General features: G+C 45.5%; 1 protein-coding gene across 13 annotated transcripts in view; it reads right to left on the bottom strand.

Moving 5' to 3' along the window:
* The window catches only part of KLHL3 (kelch like family member 3), a 257,212-nt gene that overhangs the window by 71,624 nt on the left and 167,968 nt on the right, over positions 1–17,620 (bottom strand). For 8 of the 13 annotated variants that reach the window (XM_013995148.2, XM_013995146.2, XM_003123968.5 and 5 more), the window contains exons 3-4: positions 14,350–14,456; positions 1,846–1,967 (exon numbers count right to left, since the gene is read on the bottom strand). In XM_013995148.2, the coding sequence (XP_013850602.1) occupies positions 1,846–1,967; positions 14,350–14,456 (229 nt within the window). The remainder of the gene's footprint in view (positions 1–1,845; positions 1,968–14,349; positions 14,457–17,620) is intronic. The other 5 variants (XM_021084794.1, XM_021084795.1, XM_013995147.2 and 2 more) reach the window with 1 other exon arrangement.

Here is a 17,620-nt window from a genome sequence, read left to right on the forward strand (position 1 = left end):
TTATACTAAATTACTCTGTGCTTACTGTCACGGCCCACAGTCATTCAGTTGTTTGAATACTGATGCCAGACCTAGTGTGCAACCATGGCATTGCCCACTCCACTCTGGATGGGAAAGATCAGAAACAAAATGGCATGGCCAGATATTTCCTGTGTATAAAATAAACCTCAATTCACCAAGAGCAGGGGAGGATGACACCAGATCACCATGGAAACTGGACCACTCAAAAATCTGTCCAGGGGCCAGAGGCACAATCAGACTCTACGTGGAGGCTCTGCAGGCCCACAGGCAGATTGCCTCAGACCCTCGGCTTGCCTGCACCCGGATACGCCTGCCTTACCAGTGCCCTTCACCACACCAAGCCAAGTTCCATCCATCCTGCAGTTCTCAGCTCAAATCTTAGCTCCTCAGAGACCTCTTCCCAGACCCCTCCTTCATCCAAACTGAGCCTCCTCTCTCTCACTGCAGACCAAGCTCCCTTCCGTCAAAAGACTTTTCACAACTTGTACAGAGACATTACTTGGTGCTTAATCTGATGAGACCAAAAACTCCATGAAAGCAGGCAATGGAATCACCCTGTCATGGGTACAAACACAGTGCCCAACAAAGTGCCTGGCATATAACAGGCACTCAAACATCTGGGCCAAATAGAATGAATACAGGATTATCAAGTCGGCCTCCCAAAATACCTCAATCCTGGAAAGGGGGATGGGAGTCCAGATGAGGGAAAGAGGTGCTTTGGTCACAGAGAAGTATCTGCCTCACAATGAACAGGTGGAATCATGCTTAAAAAAATAAAGGGGAGTTCCCACTGTGGCTCAATGGGTTATGAACCCAATTAGTATCCATGAGGATTGATCCCTGGCCTCGTTCGGTGGTTAAGGATCCAGTACTGCCACAAGCTGTGGTGTAGGTGGCAGATGTGGCTCGGATCCAATGTTGTGGTGCTTGCAGCTGCACCTCCAATCTGACCCCTAGCCCTAACCCATGAACTTTCTCATGCCACGAATGCGGCCTTAAAAAAGTTAAAATTTTTTTTAAATGAAGGAATAAAAAAACCCTTCCATATTCCATATAATTGCCATCACTTTAATTTAAATAGTAAGATCCTCAATCACAAGAATAGCATCTCCTGTGTCTGTTTCTGGCCTGATGATTCCTAGGGTTCCAGTGTGGGCCACACCCTCAGCCTTCTTTCCTACATGACGCTGATGCCTCGAGGCCCACAGCAAAGACGCACACCTTTGGGTGAAGCAGTGTCCTCGCTGGTTCCTCCAGATGGCTCAGGATGAGGGCGGGGCACCAAAAGGATGAAAAGGCACAGACAACACATTTCAGAGCCACAGGCCCACTCGGGCCCCAAAGCACCTCCACAGGCTCAGAGGCCTTTCGTTGACTAACACTGAAACAAGAACTTTTAACAGCCTCACAAGCCAACACTCAAAATCCCTGAGATGAGATGATGACCGGGGAGAAGAGGGGTCACCCCAGCTTCTCGTTCTTCCTTCACCAAGAACTGAACTAACATGAGTTTTACAAACTTTCTGCTCTGGGGCCCAAGCTCATTCAGAGGGACTGTTGCCTAGTGGTTAGAACACAGGTCCCCAGGTCAGGCAGGCAAGAGTTGGAGGGTCACTGGCTCCAGCCACAGGACCCAGGGCCAGTCACCCAGTCTCTTTGGAACGCTAGTTCCTGCCGAGCTACTGAGTTGTGAGGGTTAAACAAGACGATGATGTAAAACGGTGGGCCCTGAGCGTCCCGGAGCCACGCCGAGCTACGCGCCGGGCCTGACGGGCCCTGAGCGTCCCAGAGACTCACTGAGCTACGCACCGGGCCCGAGTTTACCTGGACATTCTCTTCGGTCACTTCAATCTCAGCCGTGTAGATGTAGTCAATCAGCTTACTCAGCGTCTGCCCGTCCACATCCTTGATCTCTATCTTCTTGGCTTTACTCTCAGACATGTCACCTACAGTTCAAAACATACCAAAAAATGGACATGAACTTGGTGCCGAGGATGTGCTTCACTTTCTTCCGTGTGGCCTCTGGCCCTGTCTGGCAAAATAAACACTGTCTGTGCTCCAGGAGGCAGCAGAAGGGAATCAGGCGTGGAGGAGATTAAACCAGCTGACATCAAGGTCGCATCAACCTGGGTCTGTGATTACTCCCAAACCCAGTTGTAAGCATTCCCCACTCTATCTGTTGCCTATTTCCATTCTGAGGGCAAATCTATGTGCAATAAAACATTCAACCAACCGTTACTGCAAATTTGTACGCGGGGGCCAGGGATGTGAACAAGATACACACCTGTCCTCAAGGACCACTTGGTCTAGTAGGGTGGACATATAAAAATATATGAGAAGATAAGAGTTTCACAGAGGTATGTGCTATACCAGTGCAACAACAACACTTTTCAAAAAACCAGTGACTGAGGGCTAACTACGGCCAAGCAGAGTGCAAAGCACTTTAAACTGTTACCTCTTTTAATCAACACCCTAGGAGGGTTACTAACATTATCCCCATATTACTGATGCAGAAACTGAGGCACCAGAGCATAGGCAATTCACTTTGCCTATAGCCGCACATCCAGGAAGGGGCCGGGCCAGGATTGAAAGCAGGCGGTCTGACTCTAGAGCCCACACTTATGGTCACCACGCTATACGAAATCCCAAGAATGCAGAATACAGAACAACAAACCCCGTGTGGGGAATCCAGGAAGGCATCCCAACAGGAGGGCACATTTGCGCTGGGGATTCCACAGGCAGGAAAGGTGAGCAAGGATGAGCTGGAAGCCGACCATAAGTGCAAAGATAGAAAAGTGCCAAAAGGATAGAACTGGGGAACCGTGAGAGGGGAGTATGGCTGGCCCCTGGGGTGACAGTGAGAGGAAGGAAGCTGGAGAGGGGCAGACAGGGGCCAGGACTTGACCAGCCCAGTAAACCATGCACATGAGTTTGGACTTTATCCTAAAAGTAGCAGCACTGAAAGGTTTTAAACGGGGGAATGACATCAACAGATGGGTGTTTCTGAATGAAAGTTTGGATGCATTGGTGGAAGCTGGATCAGAGGCCGAGAGGACAGATGGGAGGTCCTGATAATAATCCAAGAAAGACAGAACAAAGGCCTGTGAACCAGCGCAGCCCTGGCCCCATGTGTGCCCAGCCCTGGGGCCCCTCATTTGGGTCTACCCTCTCTCTGCCGCACACAGCTTTGTCTAGAGCCAGGCTCCTTTCACAAGGGCTGCTGCTTTCAGAGGAAAAGACAGGCAAGACATGTGTCTCTGTAGACTGAAATAAAGGGCAACGTGACAGCAAGAAACGAGGATTCAGAAGTCCTATGTGAGCGTGAAAACAAAGCCTGGGCGGGTGTGTTCTCTCTGTGGAATCTGTGCACTGGAGCCAAGAAGACAAAGTACAGTACAGCTTGTGGGCTGCAGACGCCCACCTCCAAGCTGCAGGCCTGCACGCGACTCCGCCGCCCATCCACAGCTCCCCTCCTGACACAGTTCTGGATGTGAATGACTCTGAACGGCGAGGAAGTGGGGCGAAACCTGTTCCAAACCCGCCGGCTCCCACTGCTGCCAGTCCAGGTAGACCACGGACTCTCCGTGGTTCTCTCTTCTCTCTGACTGCTGGTCGGAGCCGGTGAAAAGGCCTCAGAACAAACAGACCCAAGACAGGATGAAGAGGCAAAGAGGAAACAGGAAAAGACGGTGTGTTTCTCCTCTACCCATAAAACGGGCGCTCGCAATCTCTCTCCCGAATTCACTCCAAAACAAACAAGAGCAGACACACAAGGAAATCAGAAGTTAAATTCATCTCTCCAAACAGCTATTCAGATGTTCATTAATAAAGGTCTAGTTGGTAATTATACTGTAGGAAGATCATCAAACATACCAACTGTTAGTTCAAGAACTTGGACCTTAGAAAAAAGACTGAAAATAAAAGAGCAGATTGCAAGAACCAAGAGACCCAGAAGCCCTTACTGGGTGTGAAATCAGAGTCCAGCCTGTTTTCTCTCTGTGGAAATGGTGCTTGGGAGTCAGGCTGGGGTTTTGTAACTTGAGAGTAAACAAGTGGCAATGCCTGAAATTGTATGAAAATATTTGTATGTGTGGGCAGAAATATGATTTTCTGAGAAGATGAACATCAGTCTAAATGTCCAGAAAACATTAAGACACAGTTTTCCAGATGGTGGGACTTTGGGAGAATTTCTGTTTCTTTCCATGACTCAGACATTTCTAATATCTACATTAAGCATTTCAAACTTTAATAAGCAAGGGAAAAAATATGTGAAGAAAAAACTATGGCCAACTATTATATATTGAATGGAAAAACAACAAGGTCCTACTATACAGCACGGAGAACTATATTCGATATCTTGTGATAAATCATAATGGAAAAGAATATGAAAAAGAATATACATATGTATTACTGAATCATTTTGCTGTACAACAGAAATTAACACAACAGTATAAATCCACTATACTTCAATAAAATATTTAAAAAAAAAACTAGGGCCTTGAAGACATTTATTTTCTGAGAAATTTCCCTTATAGGAAATTGGAGACCTATATAAATCATAAGGACTCTTTAAATCCAATTTAATATCCCTATGAACCGAAGATCTTACTGCACCAAACTAAGACAGCAGCTTAAACAAACCCAGAAAGTGGTAATAACAACTGCTACCATGTGCCAGGCCCTCAGGGTTTACATATACTACCGCATTTAACCCTTGTAACAACCCCAGGAGATAGGAGCTATTGCTTTCATTTTATATATTATAGAATTGGCATCTCAAGAGGCATTTGCACAGGTAAGGCTGGAATTTGAACCTTGGTCTAATGCTAGAACTCGTGTTTTTTTCTTTCTTTCTTTCTTTTTTTTCCCATGGCCACGCCTGCAGCACACAGAAGTTCCTGGGCCAGGGATCAAATCCAAGTCACAGCTACAACCCGCGGCATAGCTATGGTGCCAACACTGGATCCTTAATCCACTGCACCAGGCTGGGGTTCAAATCCGTGCCTCAGCAGCAACCCGAACCACTGCAGAGACAACTCTGGGTCTCCTTAACCTGTTGTGCCACAGCAGGAACTCCAACCTCAAGTTTTTTTCTAATAAATCCCCTTATAGTTAAACCTGACCCCAACTAATGACCTTGATGAAAGTATTCCCAAACAGGGCCTATGTCCAAATTCTGAGGAAAATGTATACTTAATACCTAGCAAGCAAGAAAGAAGAGAGATGGGATCTTGTCCTCAACACCTAACAAAGTGCTGGCATATAACAAGCACTTGAAAAATATGTATTGGAGCAGGGAAGGAAAAACAGAAGAGAGGCTTTCTCTTAACATTTTGTTAAGTCCACAGACTCCGGTAATTCTGGAGGGAGAGAAATCCTCAAAGGCTTGGTCATTCTTGCTCCTTCACTCACCTCTACTACTTTGATAAAATATTTCTAGAGAACAGAACATAAGCCCTATGAGTTCTTCTATCATCAAAGTCAACCCAACAGCCCTCTTCTGCTGGTTCTTCCCAAGAGACTCTGCGTTTTCAGAGAAGACATGCAGATGGCAACAGGCACATGAAAAAAATGTTCAATATCACTAATCATCTGTGAAATGCAAGTCAAAACCACAATGAGGTACCACCTCACACCTGTCAGAATGGCTATCATCAAAAAGAACACAAATAAAAGTTGGTAAGAATGTGGAAAAAAGGTAGCCCTCCCACCACTGTCACTGGGAATGGAAACTGGTGCAGCCACTGTGGAAAATGGTATAGTGGTTTCTCACAAAAACTAAAAAGAGAACTACCACATGCCCCAGCAATTCCAGTCCTAGGTGTATATCCAAAGAAAAAAATCAAAAACACTGATTCAAAAAAGATATATGTATCCAAGAGTCACTGCACCATTGTTCACATGTGCCAATCAACATATGAACTGATAAAGAAGCAAAGTGTCAATCAACATATGAAGTGATAAAGAAGATGTAATACACACACACATATGTACATACATACCATGGATTACTACTCAGCCATAAAAAAGAATGAAATTTTGCCATTTGCAAGTAACATCAGTGGACGTGGAGGATAGTATGCTACTAAGTGAAATGTCAGAGAAAGACAAATACTATATGATATCACTTATATGTGGAATCTAAAAAACACAACAAACTACTGAATATAACAAAAACAGAAGCTGACTTACAGATATAGAGAACTAATCACGATCAGTGGGGAAAGGGAAGGGGGAGGGGCGATATGGGGGTAGGAGATTAAGAGGTACAAACTATTAGGTATAAAATAAGCTACAAGGGGAGTTCCCGTCATGGCTCAGTGGTTAGCAAATCTGACTAGGAACCATGAGGTTGCAGGTTCGATCCTTGGCCTTGCTCAGCAGGTTAAGGATCCGGTGTTGCCGAGAGCTGTGGTGTACATTGCAGACGCAGCTTGGATCCCATGTTGCTGTGGCTCTGGCGTGGGCCAGCGGCTTCAACTCCGATTGGACCCCTAGCCTGGGAACCTCCATATGTCTCGGGAGCAGCCCAAGAAATGGAAGAAGACAAAAAAAAAAAAGCTACAAGGATATATACATACCACACAGGAAAGATAGCCCATATTTTATAACTAAAAGGAATATAAACTTTAAAAATTGCTCATCACTATACTGCACATCTAACATAATATTGTACAGCAACTATACTTCAGTGGGAAAAGAGAAGTTCTCCTGCGATGCAGTGGGTTAAGGATCTCGCACTGTCACTGCAGTGCCTTGGGTTTAATCCCTGGCCTGGGAACCTGCACATGCCACAGATGGGGCCGAAAGGGAAAAAGGAAGAAAGAGAAAAGACAATGTCCGCCAGCTGCACACCTTTCGTCCTCTGTTAACATGCATGTCCTTTTCCTCCAGACAGATCACGATCGATTCAAGGGCAGATACTTGCTCATTCATTCACTCAAACATATCAAACAGTCCCTGCAGGCAAGGCCCGGAAGACACAACAGTGAACAAGTCATGTTCCCTGTCCTCACAGCGCTCAGTCTAGTAGAGAGACAAGTTAACCAACAATTACAACGTGTGTTAGGAGTTTCTGTTGTGGCTCAGCAGTAACAAGCTCAACTAGTATCCATGAGGATGTGGGTTCAATCCCTGGTCCCGCTCAGTGGGTTAATGATCCAGTGTTACCATGAACCGTGGTGTGGGTCACAGACATAGCTCAGATCTGGCATCACTGTGGCTGTGGTGTAGACTGGCAACTATAGGTCTGACTCAACCCCTAGCCTGGGAATCTCCATATGCCTCACCTGCAGCCCTAAAAAGAAAAAAAAAAAAAAAAAACACGTATGTTAAATGCTAGAAAAGGAGGCTTGGCTCAAAAGGTTCTTAAGCAGAAATTCCTATACCATGAATTGTATGCAAACTGATGAGCACACAGGAGCACAACTGCACTTTTTGTGTGTGTAAAGAATCCATTGTTTTCATTAGACTGATTCATAATGGTTAAGAGCCACTGATCTAAAGTGAGTTCTGGGGAAGGAGTCATGGTTGTCCAGAACAGAAGTGAGTATAAAGGAAGAATACTTCAGGCAGAGAGAACAGTGTATGCAAAGGTCCGGAGGTTGGGAAGAACGTGACCTCTTCTGGGCCCATCACCAGGTGAGCCTGGCAGAGGCACAGCACGCAAAGGGAGGAACTGGGAGCTGAGGCAGAGATCCAGGCAGGGCCTGAACCACTTGAGGGTCTTATGGACCATGCTGAGAAGTTCACCTTCATTCTGAGGGTAATGGGGAGCCCTTGACAGATTTTAAGCAAGTAAGCAATACCTTTGATTTTTATTTTGGAAAGATCACTATTAGCTACAGCATAGAAAAAGGCTTGGGGGTGAAGGAACAAAATAGGAGGCAGGTGGACCAATCAGAAAGAAGGCTGATGCAGTAAATCAGGTGAAATAATGACGGCGACCTAGACTAAGGGACTATGTCTTGAACTTCTTTAAATCTTCAGGCTCTACCTTAGGCGCTTGCACCTAGAAGTCTCCAAGAACCAAACAGAGCCCAGGAGAGCAAGTCGGAGTTCTCCCTCCTAGCAAGCACACCATGTGCACCACAGAGCTCTTTTTAGATGCAAGACTGCCCCAGGGGAAACAGGAGGGAGAAGGGCATCCTGAGGAGCCAAGGGGGAAAACCTTTCACCATCACAGGGGGCTCAGGAGGGCTAGGAAGTCACTGGCTCATCTTCCAGATCTTTGCTATAAACCCAACCTACTACTCAGCAAAAAGAAGCCTTGACAGCGAGAAAGGAGTTCCCGTTGTGGCTCAGTGGAAACGAATCCGACTAGTATCCATGAGGATGCAGGTTCAATCCTCGCTCAGTGGGTCAAGGTGTTTCCATGAGCTGTGGTGTAGCTCGCAAACATGGCTTCGATCCTGTATTGCTGTGGCTGTGGTGTAGGCCAGCAGCTGTAGCTCTGATTCAACCCCTAGCCTGGGAGCTTCCATATGCCACAGGAGCGGCCCTAAAAAGCAAAAGAGAGCGAGAGAGAGAAAGGAATGGTAGAGTGGCTGGTAGGTCTTCCTGAAGAACCACACACAGACCACCAACCACCCCTATGCAGTGCATTCAAGAGTCCTTATGTTACAGGATTCTCCCTCAGTCCTCAACTGAATCCACAGTTGTAATTTAGTTTCATATTCTGGGTAAAAAGAAGACAAAATATTCTTATTTTTTGCACAGTAATTCTTCCTGGGTGTTAAGGTGGTTATTAAACTCTCTCACCCCTAACCTTCATCTGTCCAAGTCCTAATATCTGGGTTGTCAATTCATTCAGGTCGAGCTGGGACCTATGTCACATGTCAACATCACAGGAGAAAAAGATTCTGTCACCTCCCTGGGTTCCAGCCAAACCTCCTGCAGGTGAGAGGTCTACACCCTCTAAATGCAAAAAGCTGACCTGTGTTCCGTGAAATAAGGGCATTCTGTGCCCTGTGTCTAAGCCAAGACTGTGTGAGATTCAAAGGAGATAATGAGTGTATGAGAATCATGGCAGCAGGATTCAGCGGAGCAGCAGTGATGGATATCACTCATCACCCAGCCTCCCAGGATCTCAGCCTTCCTCCACTTGGCAAGGTCTGTCTGCTCAGCTAGAGACATGGCCTGCCAAGTCAGGAAGGAAATACCTATGCAGCCAGAGAGATGTTTCATATCAACCTTAACCACCAAGAGGGCAGCTGGCATTGTATCGGAGGCAGCCCGTACAACCACACAGCTTTGTAAACTACGATGCGCTCTACACATAAGAAGAGTAAACTTCATTAAGTACCTATTCTGAATTGGATGCCTTGTTTCCCTTACTTATCTGCTTCCTGGTTATTGCTATTATTGTCTTATTGTTATTATTCCCGTCTCATAAATAGGAGGATCACAGAGGTTAAATGAATTCACCACAAACCTATCACGTGTCAGAGTCAGGTTGAGGTAGGAGGCAGATAGGCCCCTGGACTGAGAACAGCTGGGACTTGTTAGGCTGAGTAAATTGGGCCTTGGTTCTCTGACACGTCAAGGAGAAAGGTAATGGCAGGAGCTCTGCTGGAGTATAAGATGACTACTTCCATCACTCCTGGGGTCAAGGCGACCTCCCCAGTTACACCTGTGCAAAAGGACTCCCGGGGGTCTAAAAAGGAGGGACACTGGGCCATAATAAGTCCTGATACCATCTCCAAACCCTTTGCTCTGGAATCCATCTTTACCAAAATATGTGCAGGCATATTAGGGAGGGCCCTGGGTTCTGTAAGGTGTGAGAAATAAAACAAGATAATCGGCCAAAGGAAAACAAACACCTGGAAGAACTGTCCTGTAGAAGTGACTTAAGTCCCCCCCTCCCCGGGACAGTCCTCACTGAGGACGCCCGCACTCACATTCATCTTTTGGAGTGTGTATTACTGCTCTGCTTTTGCTGTAGATAAACAGACGACTTCTCTGTGCTCTCCCACATGTGGTACTGTATTTCTAATAATAAACATTATACATGTTTTACAGTCTTTGCCTCCTTGAAAGATTCTTGCTTTCAGTAGGGGGCAAGATTCAGAGCAATTCTGCTCTTAGCCTCTAGCTGGTCTAGTGGCTAGGATTCCTGGTTTTCACCCAGGCTGCCTCCCAGGTTCAATTCCCGAGCAGAGAATTAAGATCTCACTTCAAGCCATCACTCACTGCTGTGTCTCCAACATCAAGGTCATCAGGGCTCCAGCACCCTTTCTAAGACACCACACCATCTTTCAATGCAAGACAGCATTATCACCCCAGTGTTTAGTGCATATCAGAGAGGCCTCCACATCAACAACTCCAAACCTCCTCTATGAACATTCGTAAAACATTGCTTACCAGTGGTTATCTTCAGTGATGATCTGAAGTTCAAGGCTGAGCTACTCCAAGTCCAGATAAGACCACCTCAGACCATTCTGGTCAAACCCACATATTCTTTAGAACCCAGTTCCTTTAATGCCATAAAATGCAATTGTTTTTAAAGTATGTGGATGATCCGTAGGGGCCCATATGGAGTACAAATACTGTAATACACAGAACCCATAGTAAAGGGACTGATAAAAAGAAGGGGGAAAAACTGGACTATTCTGGGAAAGTTATCTCCCTTTGGGATGGAGGTGCTAGATGGGGAGGATGGGGTTGAGGAGAATCTTACGAACTCCACACTCACAGGGAAAAGAAGGACAGGACCAGCCCTACCTTGCCCCTCCAATCACACGCTGCTAAAAGAGTGAAGAGCAACTCAGGTGACTGCCCTCCCCGATTTTAGCCTGGCTGCCGGTGGACCCGCTCCTGCAGGCACTCAGACCCCAGGTATACATTTTTTCCCAGGAGTTCTTCTGGGAAGGACCGAGGAGTGGGGCTGGTATCTGGAACCATCGCAGGACATTTGGGCAGTATGAACTCAGGACGAAAAAAATAAAAACACTTTAAGCCTGACTAGAAGATCTTAATCACATCACTCAGGGCAGAAGAAAGTCACATGAATTTTCTTTGGCACCTTAAACATGCTGATAGAAATGGACTTAAAGAGTCAGCAGGGCCTTTTCATTACTAATTTTATGCATTCTGAAGCTGACCATGATAGTCAGAACACAATTTTGCAATGTTACTCTTTTTTTATACCTGTTCATCAAAGTTTAAGCAAAACCAAAGGGCCTCAGAAAATACAAATATCTGATAAATGGCTGATGGAAGCATAAACTGGTACAACTGTTCTGAGAGTTGTGAAGGTGCAGCATGTGCACACACTTTAATCAATTAAATTTAATCAATTAAATTTAAATTTAATTTAACCAATTTAAAACATGTAATTTAAATTTAATCAATATAAAAAAGACTAAGTTGCCAGGATGTGTATTTTATCATGATTTATAATAACAAAATATCACAAAGAACTATAATTTCCAAAAAATAAGGAAATGTATTTTCAATTAGGATACATATGATGGAATATTACGATACCATTAAAATTATGATGTAGAGGTGATTTCATTGCCATGAAAAGATATTGGCAATACATTGCCAAATTCAATTAAGCAAATTTTCATTAAGCATCTGCTATGCAGAAGATCATGCCAGGCAGTTGGGACAGAACAGTGAATTTAAAAAGCATAGTTTTTACCCTCACAAAGCTTATGATTTTGGAGAGAAATCAGATGGTGACGAAGTAATGAAATAAGTGGTTAAAGAAAAGCATAACGTACCACAAGAGTAAATACCGCATTAGACGTGATTTTTTTTTTTTTTTTTTTGCTCGCTTACATTTCCTAATTTTTTTTCTTCAATGAACATACGTAAATCGTGTTTGGATGTACAGATGCATAAATGGGTGGGTGGCTGGATGCGTGGATGGAAGGGCAGAAGGATGGATGGAAACCAGACTCAGTGGAGGCTTGGGCGGCATCACAGTGGACTGCTTTCTTCTCTTGATTCTCTCCTCCCTCCGATTACTAGAATCCAAGGCCTGACTCAGAAGCATCTTTTCTCTCCTTTTTAAAAATCGCCTTGTTTGGAGGAGTTCCCACCATGGCTCAGCAAATTAAGGACCACAACATTGCTTCCGAGGATGCAGGTTCGATCCCTGGCCTCACTCACTGGGTTAAGGATTCAGCATTGCCACAAGCTGTGGCATAGGTTGCATATGCAGCTCACCTCCAGTGTTGCTGTGGCTGTGGCATAGGCCTCAGCTCCATCTCCTATGCAACCCCTGGGAACTTCCATATGCCACAGGCATGGACATTAAAAAAAAAAAAAAAAATCACCTTGTTTTTGCTTAGGTCCTTTTGCTACTCCAGAAGCAAGTTTAGAAGCAAAATTGGAGCCACCGGTACAATTCACTGCACTTCCAAACAGACCTCTTTCTCAACACTGGACTTCCCAAACAACATTCAGAAAAGAATGGCTGGCAAAGCTATTTATTGAAGTTGCAGCTAAACAGCTATTGCAGGCAAGATAAAGTATTTTAAAAGAAAGAGAAATGGATGAAGAAAAGGGAAAAAAGGAAATTAAAAAACTTATTGCTAGAGTTTGAGACTACTCCAAAGTGAATGTGGTTCCAAATTTCTAGGGAGCGAAATGAGTTGGTTTTCCAGGCTGCACTGTGGAATTTGTAGCCCAAAACTCAAAGTGAGGGAAGAGTGGCTTGGTCCACTTAACAGAAGCACTGCTCCAAGTTGAGACCAGCTCCTTCACATGATGAGCCAAGGGGGCACACATGTGAGGAGCTCTCAAAACCCAAGTGCTAAGTCCTGTGCCAATAGGAACCACTCATGGCCAGCAGAAGCTGTGGACTGTTAGGCAAAGGGTAGGAGCCTATCTAGCAAAAATGTGCCTGCACTCACCCATTCTTAGCAATCCCACAATCATTTGTTCAACCTTCACTTATTCACTGCCTCCCAAACCCCAAGCCCTGGGGGGCAGGGTGGACACACTAAGGATTCAACAGTGACATACATGAACCCAAGCACCCAAAACTCTCAATCAAGGGTGGGAGACATCATGTTCATTTAAAAAATATTTCCGTCCTATTATGTTCCATCACAATATGTTCCTCTTATGCTCAGGATATACAAACAAACAAATCCAAAGAGATCTCTGTCTTCATGGGACATCTTCTAGTAAGGAAATTCAGGAAATACATACGTGTGTGTGTGTGTGTGTGTGTGTGTGTGTGTGTATCTCCCATCAACGTGATTTTCAGACAGTGATAAATGTTGTGGGAAAAAGAGTCAAGTTATGGAACAGAAAGAGACCAGGTGGGGAACTCGGGCTCAGGTGGTTAGGAGGAGGCTACACTTGAACTGTAAGCTGCAGGACGAGACACAGTGGGTACCTGAGATGCCAAGCAGGAGACAGACGAGAGTGCAGGGTGATGGTGGCCACAGAAGCATAAGGTAGTTGTTGAGTGTGGAAGGGACACCTGACCTCGCCCGGGCGTCACACCCAGACCAGCTGGCCTTTAGCCAGCAGGATGGATAGAACACTGCCTGTACCTGGCTCAGAAGATGTGCTGCGAGGTACTACAGACAGGAAGCTGAGCCCCTGGGCTTTGGGAAATTCAGTGGCCGGAGTAACACAACGCAACCGTTGGACGGGGCTATCTGGCATGTCCAGGAAACAGAGACTCCCTGGAAAGTTGGCAAAGGTGCTGCACCTGAATGCAGATGGGGACTGTTCCTATGTCTTACTCCCCCCACCCGAGCTCCAAATCTTCTTCCAAATCTCTCCCACACTCCTGTGAAGGTTGGAGGACACCTGAGGCCCCTGCTCAGAAGGAATGGCTGAGGAATGACAAGATGTGGGCCAGCTGGGCCAGCCAGTCCTTGGCCAGGCTTCCAGAAGCTAAGCTCCACTCATTCACTGGGTGACCTCAGGCAAGTCCCTTCCCTTCTCTCATCCTCAGTGTCCCCCATCTGCAAAACAAAAGCTCAGAAGCCCGGAGATGAACCCCCAAATCTACACTTTTAACAAGCTTCCCAGACATGATGATGATGATGCACAACAGAGTCTGAGAATTCAAGGACTATGATTCTGCCTTTTTCCTCAGAAGGAGCTGCAATAGGTATGGCAGCTCAACTGGCCTGACTGAGGCCATGGGTCCAGAACCGTTCTTTGCATCTCCACGGTGCAAAGCACAGCAGCTGGCACACAGAGGCTCCTCCTCAGGGTGGGCATCACGGGTTTCTCTTCCCTCCTACCTGCTGCCCCACCCCCCACCCCCGCCCGTCATGCCACCACCCTCACTGTTCTCCCAATGGGACTGCAGCCCATTAATGACGGGTTGTTGTTTGATCCTCACCGTACCTGTGAACATTGCACAGAAGTAGGGGCTGCAGGCTGCCAGGACCACACGGTGGGCTTCTATCTCGACATCTTCTGCCACAATCATCACGTCACACAACAGCTGTTTGCTGTAAGACACCAGTGAGGGGACAGGATGGGTCACAGCACCAACACTCACCCCCAGCCACACAAAGGTATTTTTTTCTCCCACCCACTTTCTGCACGATCGTAGTCTACGGGAGTCCTACAGACTTGCCGTATCTTGAGTTGGGCGTGGGGACAGACGCATTGCCTTTTCCAAGTCGCTGATAATGCTTTCCAAGTCACATTCATGCTTCTCTAAGGCACTCAACTCTGCAGTGATCCGACTATGAGGTCGCTGCAAATTCAGGGCTTCTTCATTTGTCTTCACATCTCTGCTCCCCAGCTCCACCAGCTCGGATGGAGACAGGGCAACAGCAGCTCAGGGAGCAGTGGAAAAGCTTAGGGCTGTGAGCTGAGTGACTGAACGAATGCCGCAGAGCATGCACATGCCACTGAGGGGCACCACCAGCGAGAAAAGGTACTCAGTACTCCCCAGGGAATCCACTGCCCATGAAACCCTGGTAAGAGGCCAGCCAGATCTGGAGGACTCAAGTATTCTTCTCTTCCCACCCAGGTTAAACACTCTCACCAGAAAGACTGTGCTTGTACACACAGTGCTCCCTAGACCCTGCACAAACTCCAATCATTGCAATGATTAAGGAAACTACAATGACTTTTTACTTGTTTGTCGCCCCCATGACGCTGTGGACTTTGAAAGGGCTTATTTACTGTTATATCCTAGACACCTGACTGCATGCACGGCACTCAGCAGGCCCTAAATTTTCACTAAATAAATGAATGCCTACATGAAGGACTTTTTCAAATAGGATCAATCCACACTCATAAACAGAATGAACATCTGACTACTTTGGATACTGAAAGAGTACCAGTAGACCCTGTGATTCCAAGAATTTTTCCTCTATCAGCCTTTCAAGTTCTTATCATGGCTACTATCAATACAACAGTTAATATTATTAAGATAACGTGCCACATGCTGTTCTAAGCTCTTTTTTAATACATATTATTTCATTCAGCCCACTCTACCACCCTATGAGGTATGACTATTGTTATGTCCCACATTACCAAAAAAAAAAAAAAAAAAAGCAAAGTGAGGCCCAGAGAAGTTAAGTAACTTTCCCAAGGTCACACAGAAAGGGAACTGTGAGACGGGATTTAAATATAAGCAGCTGAATCCCAGAAACCATGCTCCTAACCTCTCTGGTATCCTGGTCACCACTGGTCCCTCCTTAGTGTGAAACCCTAGAGGTGGGAGAGAAGACCTAGAGGACAAATACATTTCAACCAGGACCGACTGGTCGTGGTTACTGAGCACACTACATTGGGTTGAGAAGTCTGAGGTCAAGACTGGGTTCCATGTGAGAGTGATGAGATAAACAAAATGAGTCTCCCATGGTTAATAGGTGGAAAAGAAGCAACATATTTGCCCTCCTGGTTTAGCACATTAAACCACTGCCAAGTAGTCAGACATTAGTCCAGCTTCCCTTATCAGAGAAACAGAGTCATGAAGCCTGAGAAGGATGGAAGGGTCACCTGATCTATGGAGCTCAGAAGTGGTCCAAAGCCACAGAAGCCCTAGTCCTGAATCTAGTTCCGACTCCAGCTATGGCAGCATAATGCCTCACGACTGGGTGACACTTAGAATGGCAAAAGACAGAAGCCAGTTTGGCTCCAACAGGGAAAGGTGATCAAGAAATGCTCCGCATATGGAATAAGGAACCAAGGAAGGTCTTGTATGAAGGGTGAGAGCTCTGCGCACCAAGAGGCAAAATCTGGGGGTGGGACCTCATCCTGCAGTAAAGAGCACAGCCTATACATGAACTTTATCAAAATAAACCAGCTCAACTGGGAACAGAACTGGCTCTGCCCCTAGCAGGCCGTAAGAATATGGACAAACTGACCTCACCAGTTTTTGCATCTTTTTAGCTTCCCTAGGACATAAATCGTGGGGGAATAAATGAGATTGCAGCTGCCACGTGAGAAGAAGCTTTTTTTAAATCCAGATAAAATTTATCTTAAAAATGTGTTCCTAACATGAAAAGACTCATCTTGGACATTTTCACCTCTATAAAAGATTGTGGGGGAGAAAATGGAGTCATCACTGCTATTTAAAAGTGCAAGCAATTTTTTCCGGTAACCGGTATTTAAATAAGGAAAGTGTTGACAGAGATAGGTCAGAAATGCCAAGCATATTTTCAGTGCCAGGTGCTAAACAAGCAAATGTCAAAGTGAGATCTCTTACACACACCCAAAAGAGCTGATAATTCATGAACAAACGGGGAAGAGACAAGACAGGATGAAGAATAAAGATGGAGAATCTAGTCAAGCAAATAAATGAGAGCAGTTCCAACTGGGAGGAAGTGTATCTCAAGGGAAACTCTAACGTGGGGAAGTGACCAAGAGAAACTTGCTAAAAACTCAAGGTAGGCTTTCCCTGGCAGTGGGGAGACATCCCTGTCTCCACTATGCAGGGGAAAGGGAAGAGGCAGCTGCAGAAACACTGCCTGGCTCACAAGTACTTCTAATTCCATCTGCCAGAGATCCTGTAGGATCCTTTTTTCTGAGCGATCACATACTACTCCAGAGGACAATCTCAAGGAGACAAAAGCTGGGCCACACACATTGCGATTTGTAGGAAATACCCCAGAGCTATTAGGAAGGAGCTCGGGCCCAGCAATCAAACTGACCCGGGTTAATGTCCCCTGAATACCACAGAACTGACATGTTGTAAACAAGATAATGAACAGCACTAAGAGTAAACATTCAATAAATATTAATGTTTTTCTTCTTTTTTCCACAAAATACTTCATTTAAGATGAGAGATTAAGTTTTGGATATAGTAAATTTGAGCTGCCTTTTGGACATCTAAGTGGGACTGTCCAATAGGCAAGCAGATACTAGGCTCTGAGTTCAGGGGAGGGAAATGTTAAGGGGAAGAGCAAGAATCAACAAAAAAGATGAGAAAGCAGCTAGTGAGACAGGAGGAAAACCAAAAGAACATGATGTCCAAGAAGCCAAGTGAAAGGGCTACAAAAAGGAAGAAATGATCATTGGTATCAAATACTGCCGAAGGAAGAAATGATCATTGGTATCAAATACTGCTGATAAGTAAGATAAGATTAGAGTGGCTAGCCAGGGCAATAAGGCAAGAAAATTAAAAGGCATCCAAATTGGAAAGAAAAATATAAAA

Source organism: Sus scrofa, chromosome 2 (genome assembly GCF_000003025.6).
Source record: "Sus scrofa isolate TJ Tabasco breed Duroc chromosome 2, Sscrofa11.1, whole genome shotgun sequence".
In the NCBI taxonomy this organism is placed as follows: domain Eukaryota; kingdom Metazoa; phylum Chordata; class Mammalia; order Artiodactyla; family Suidae; genus Sus; species Sus scrofa.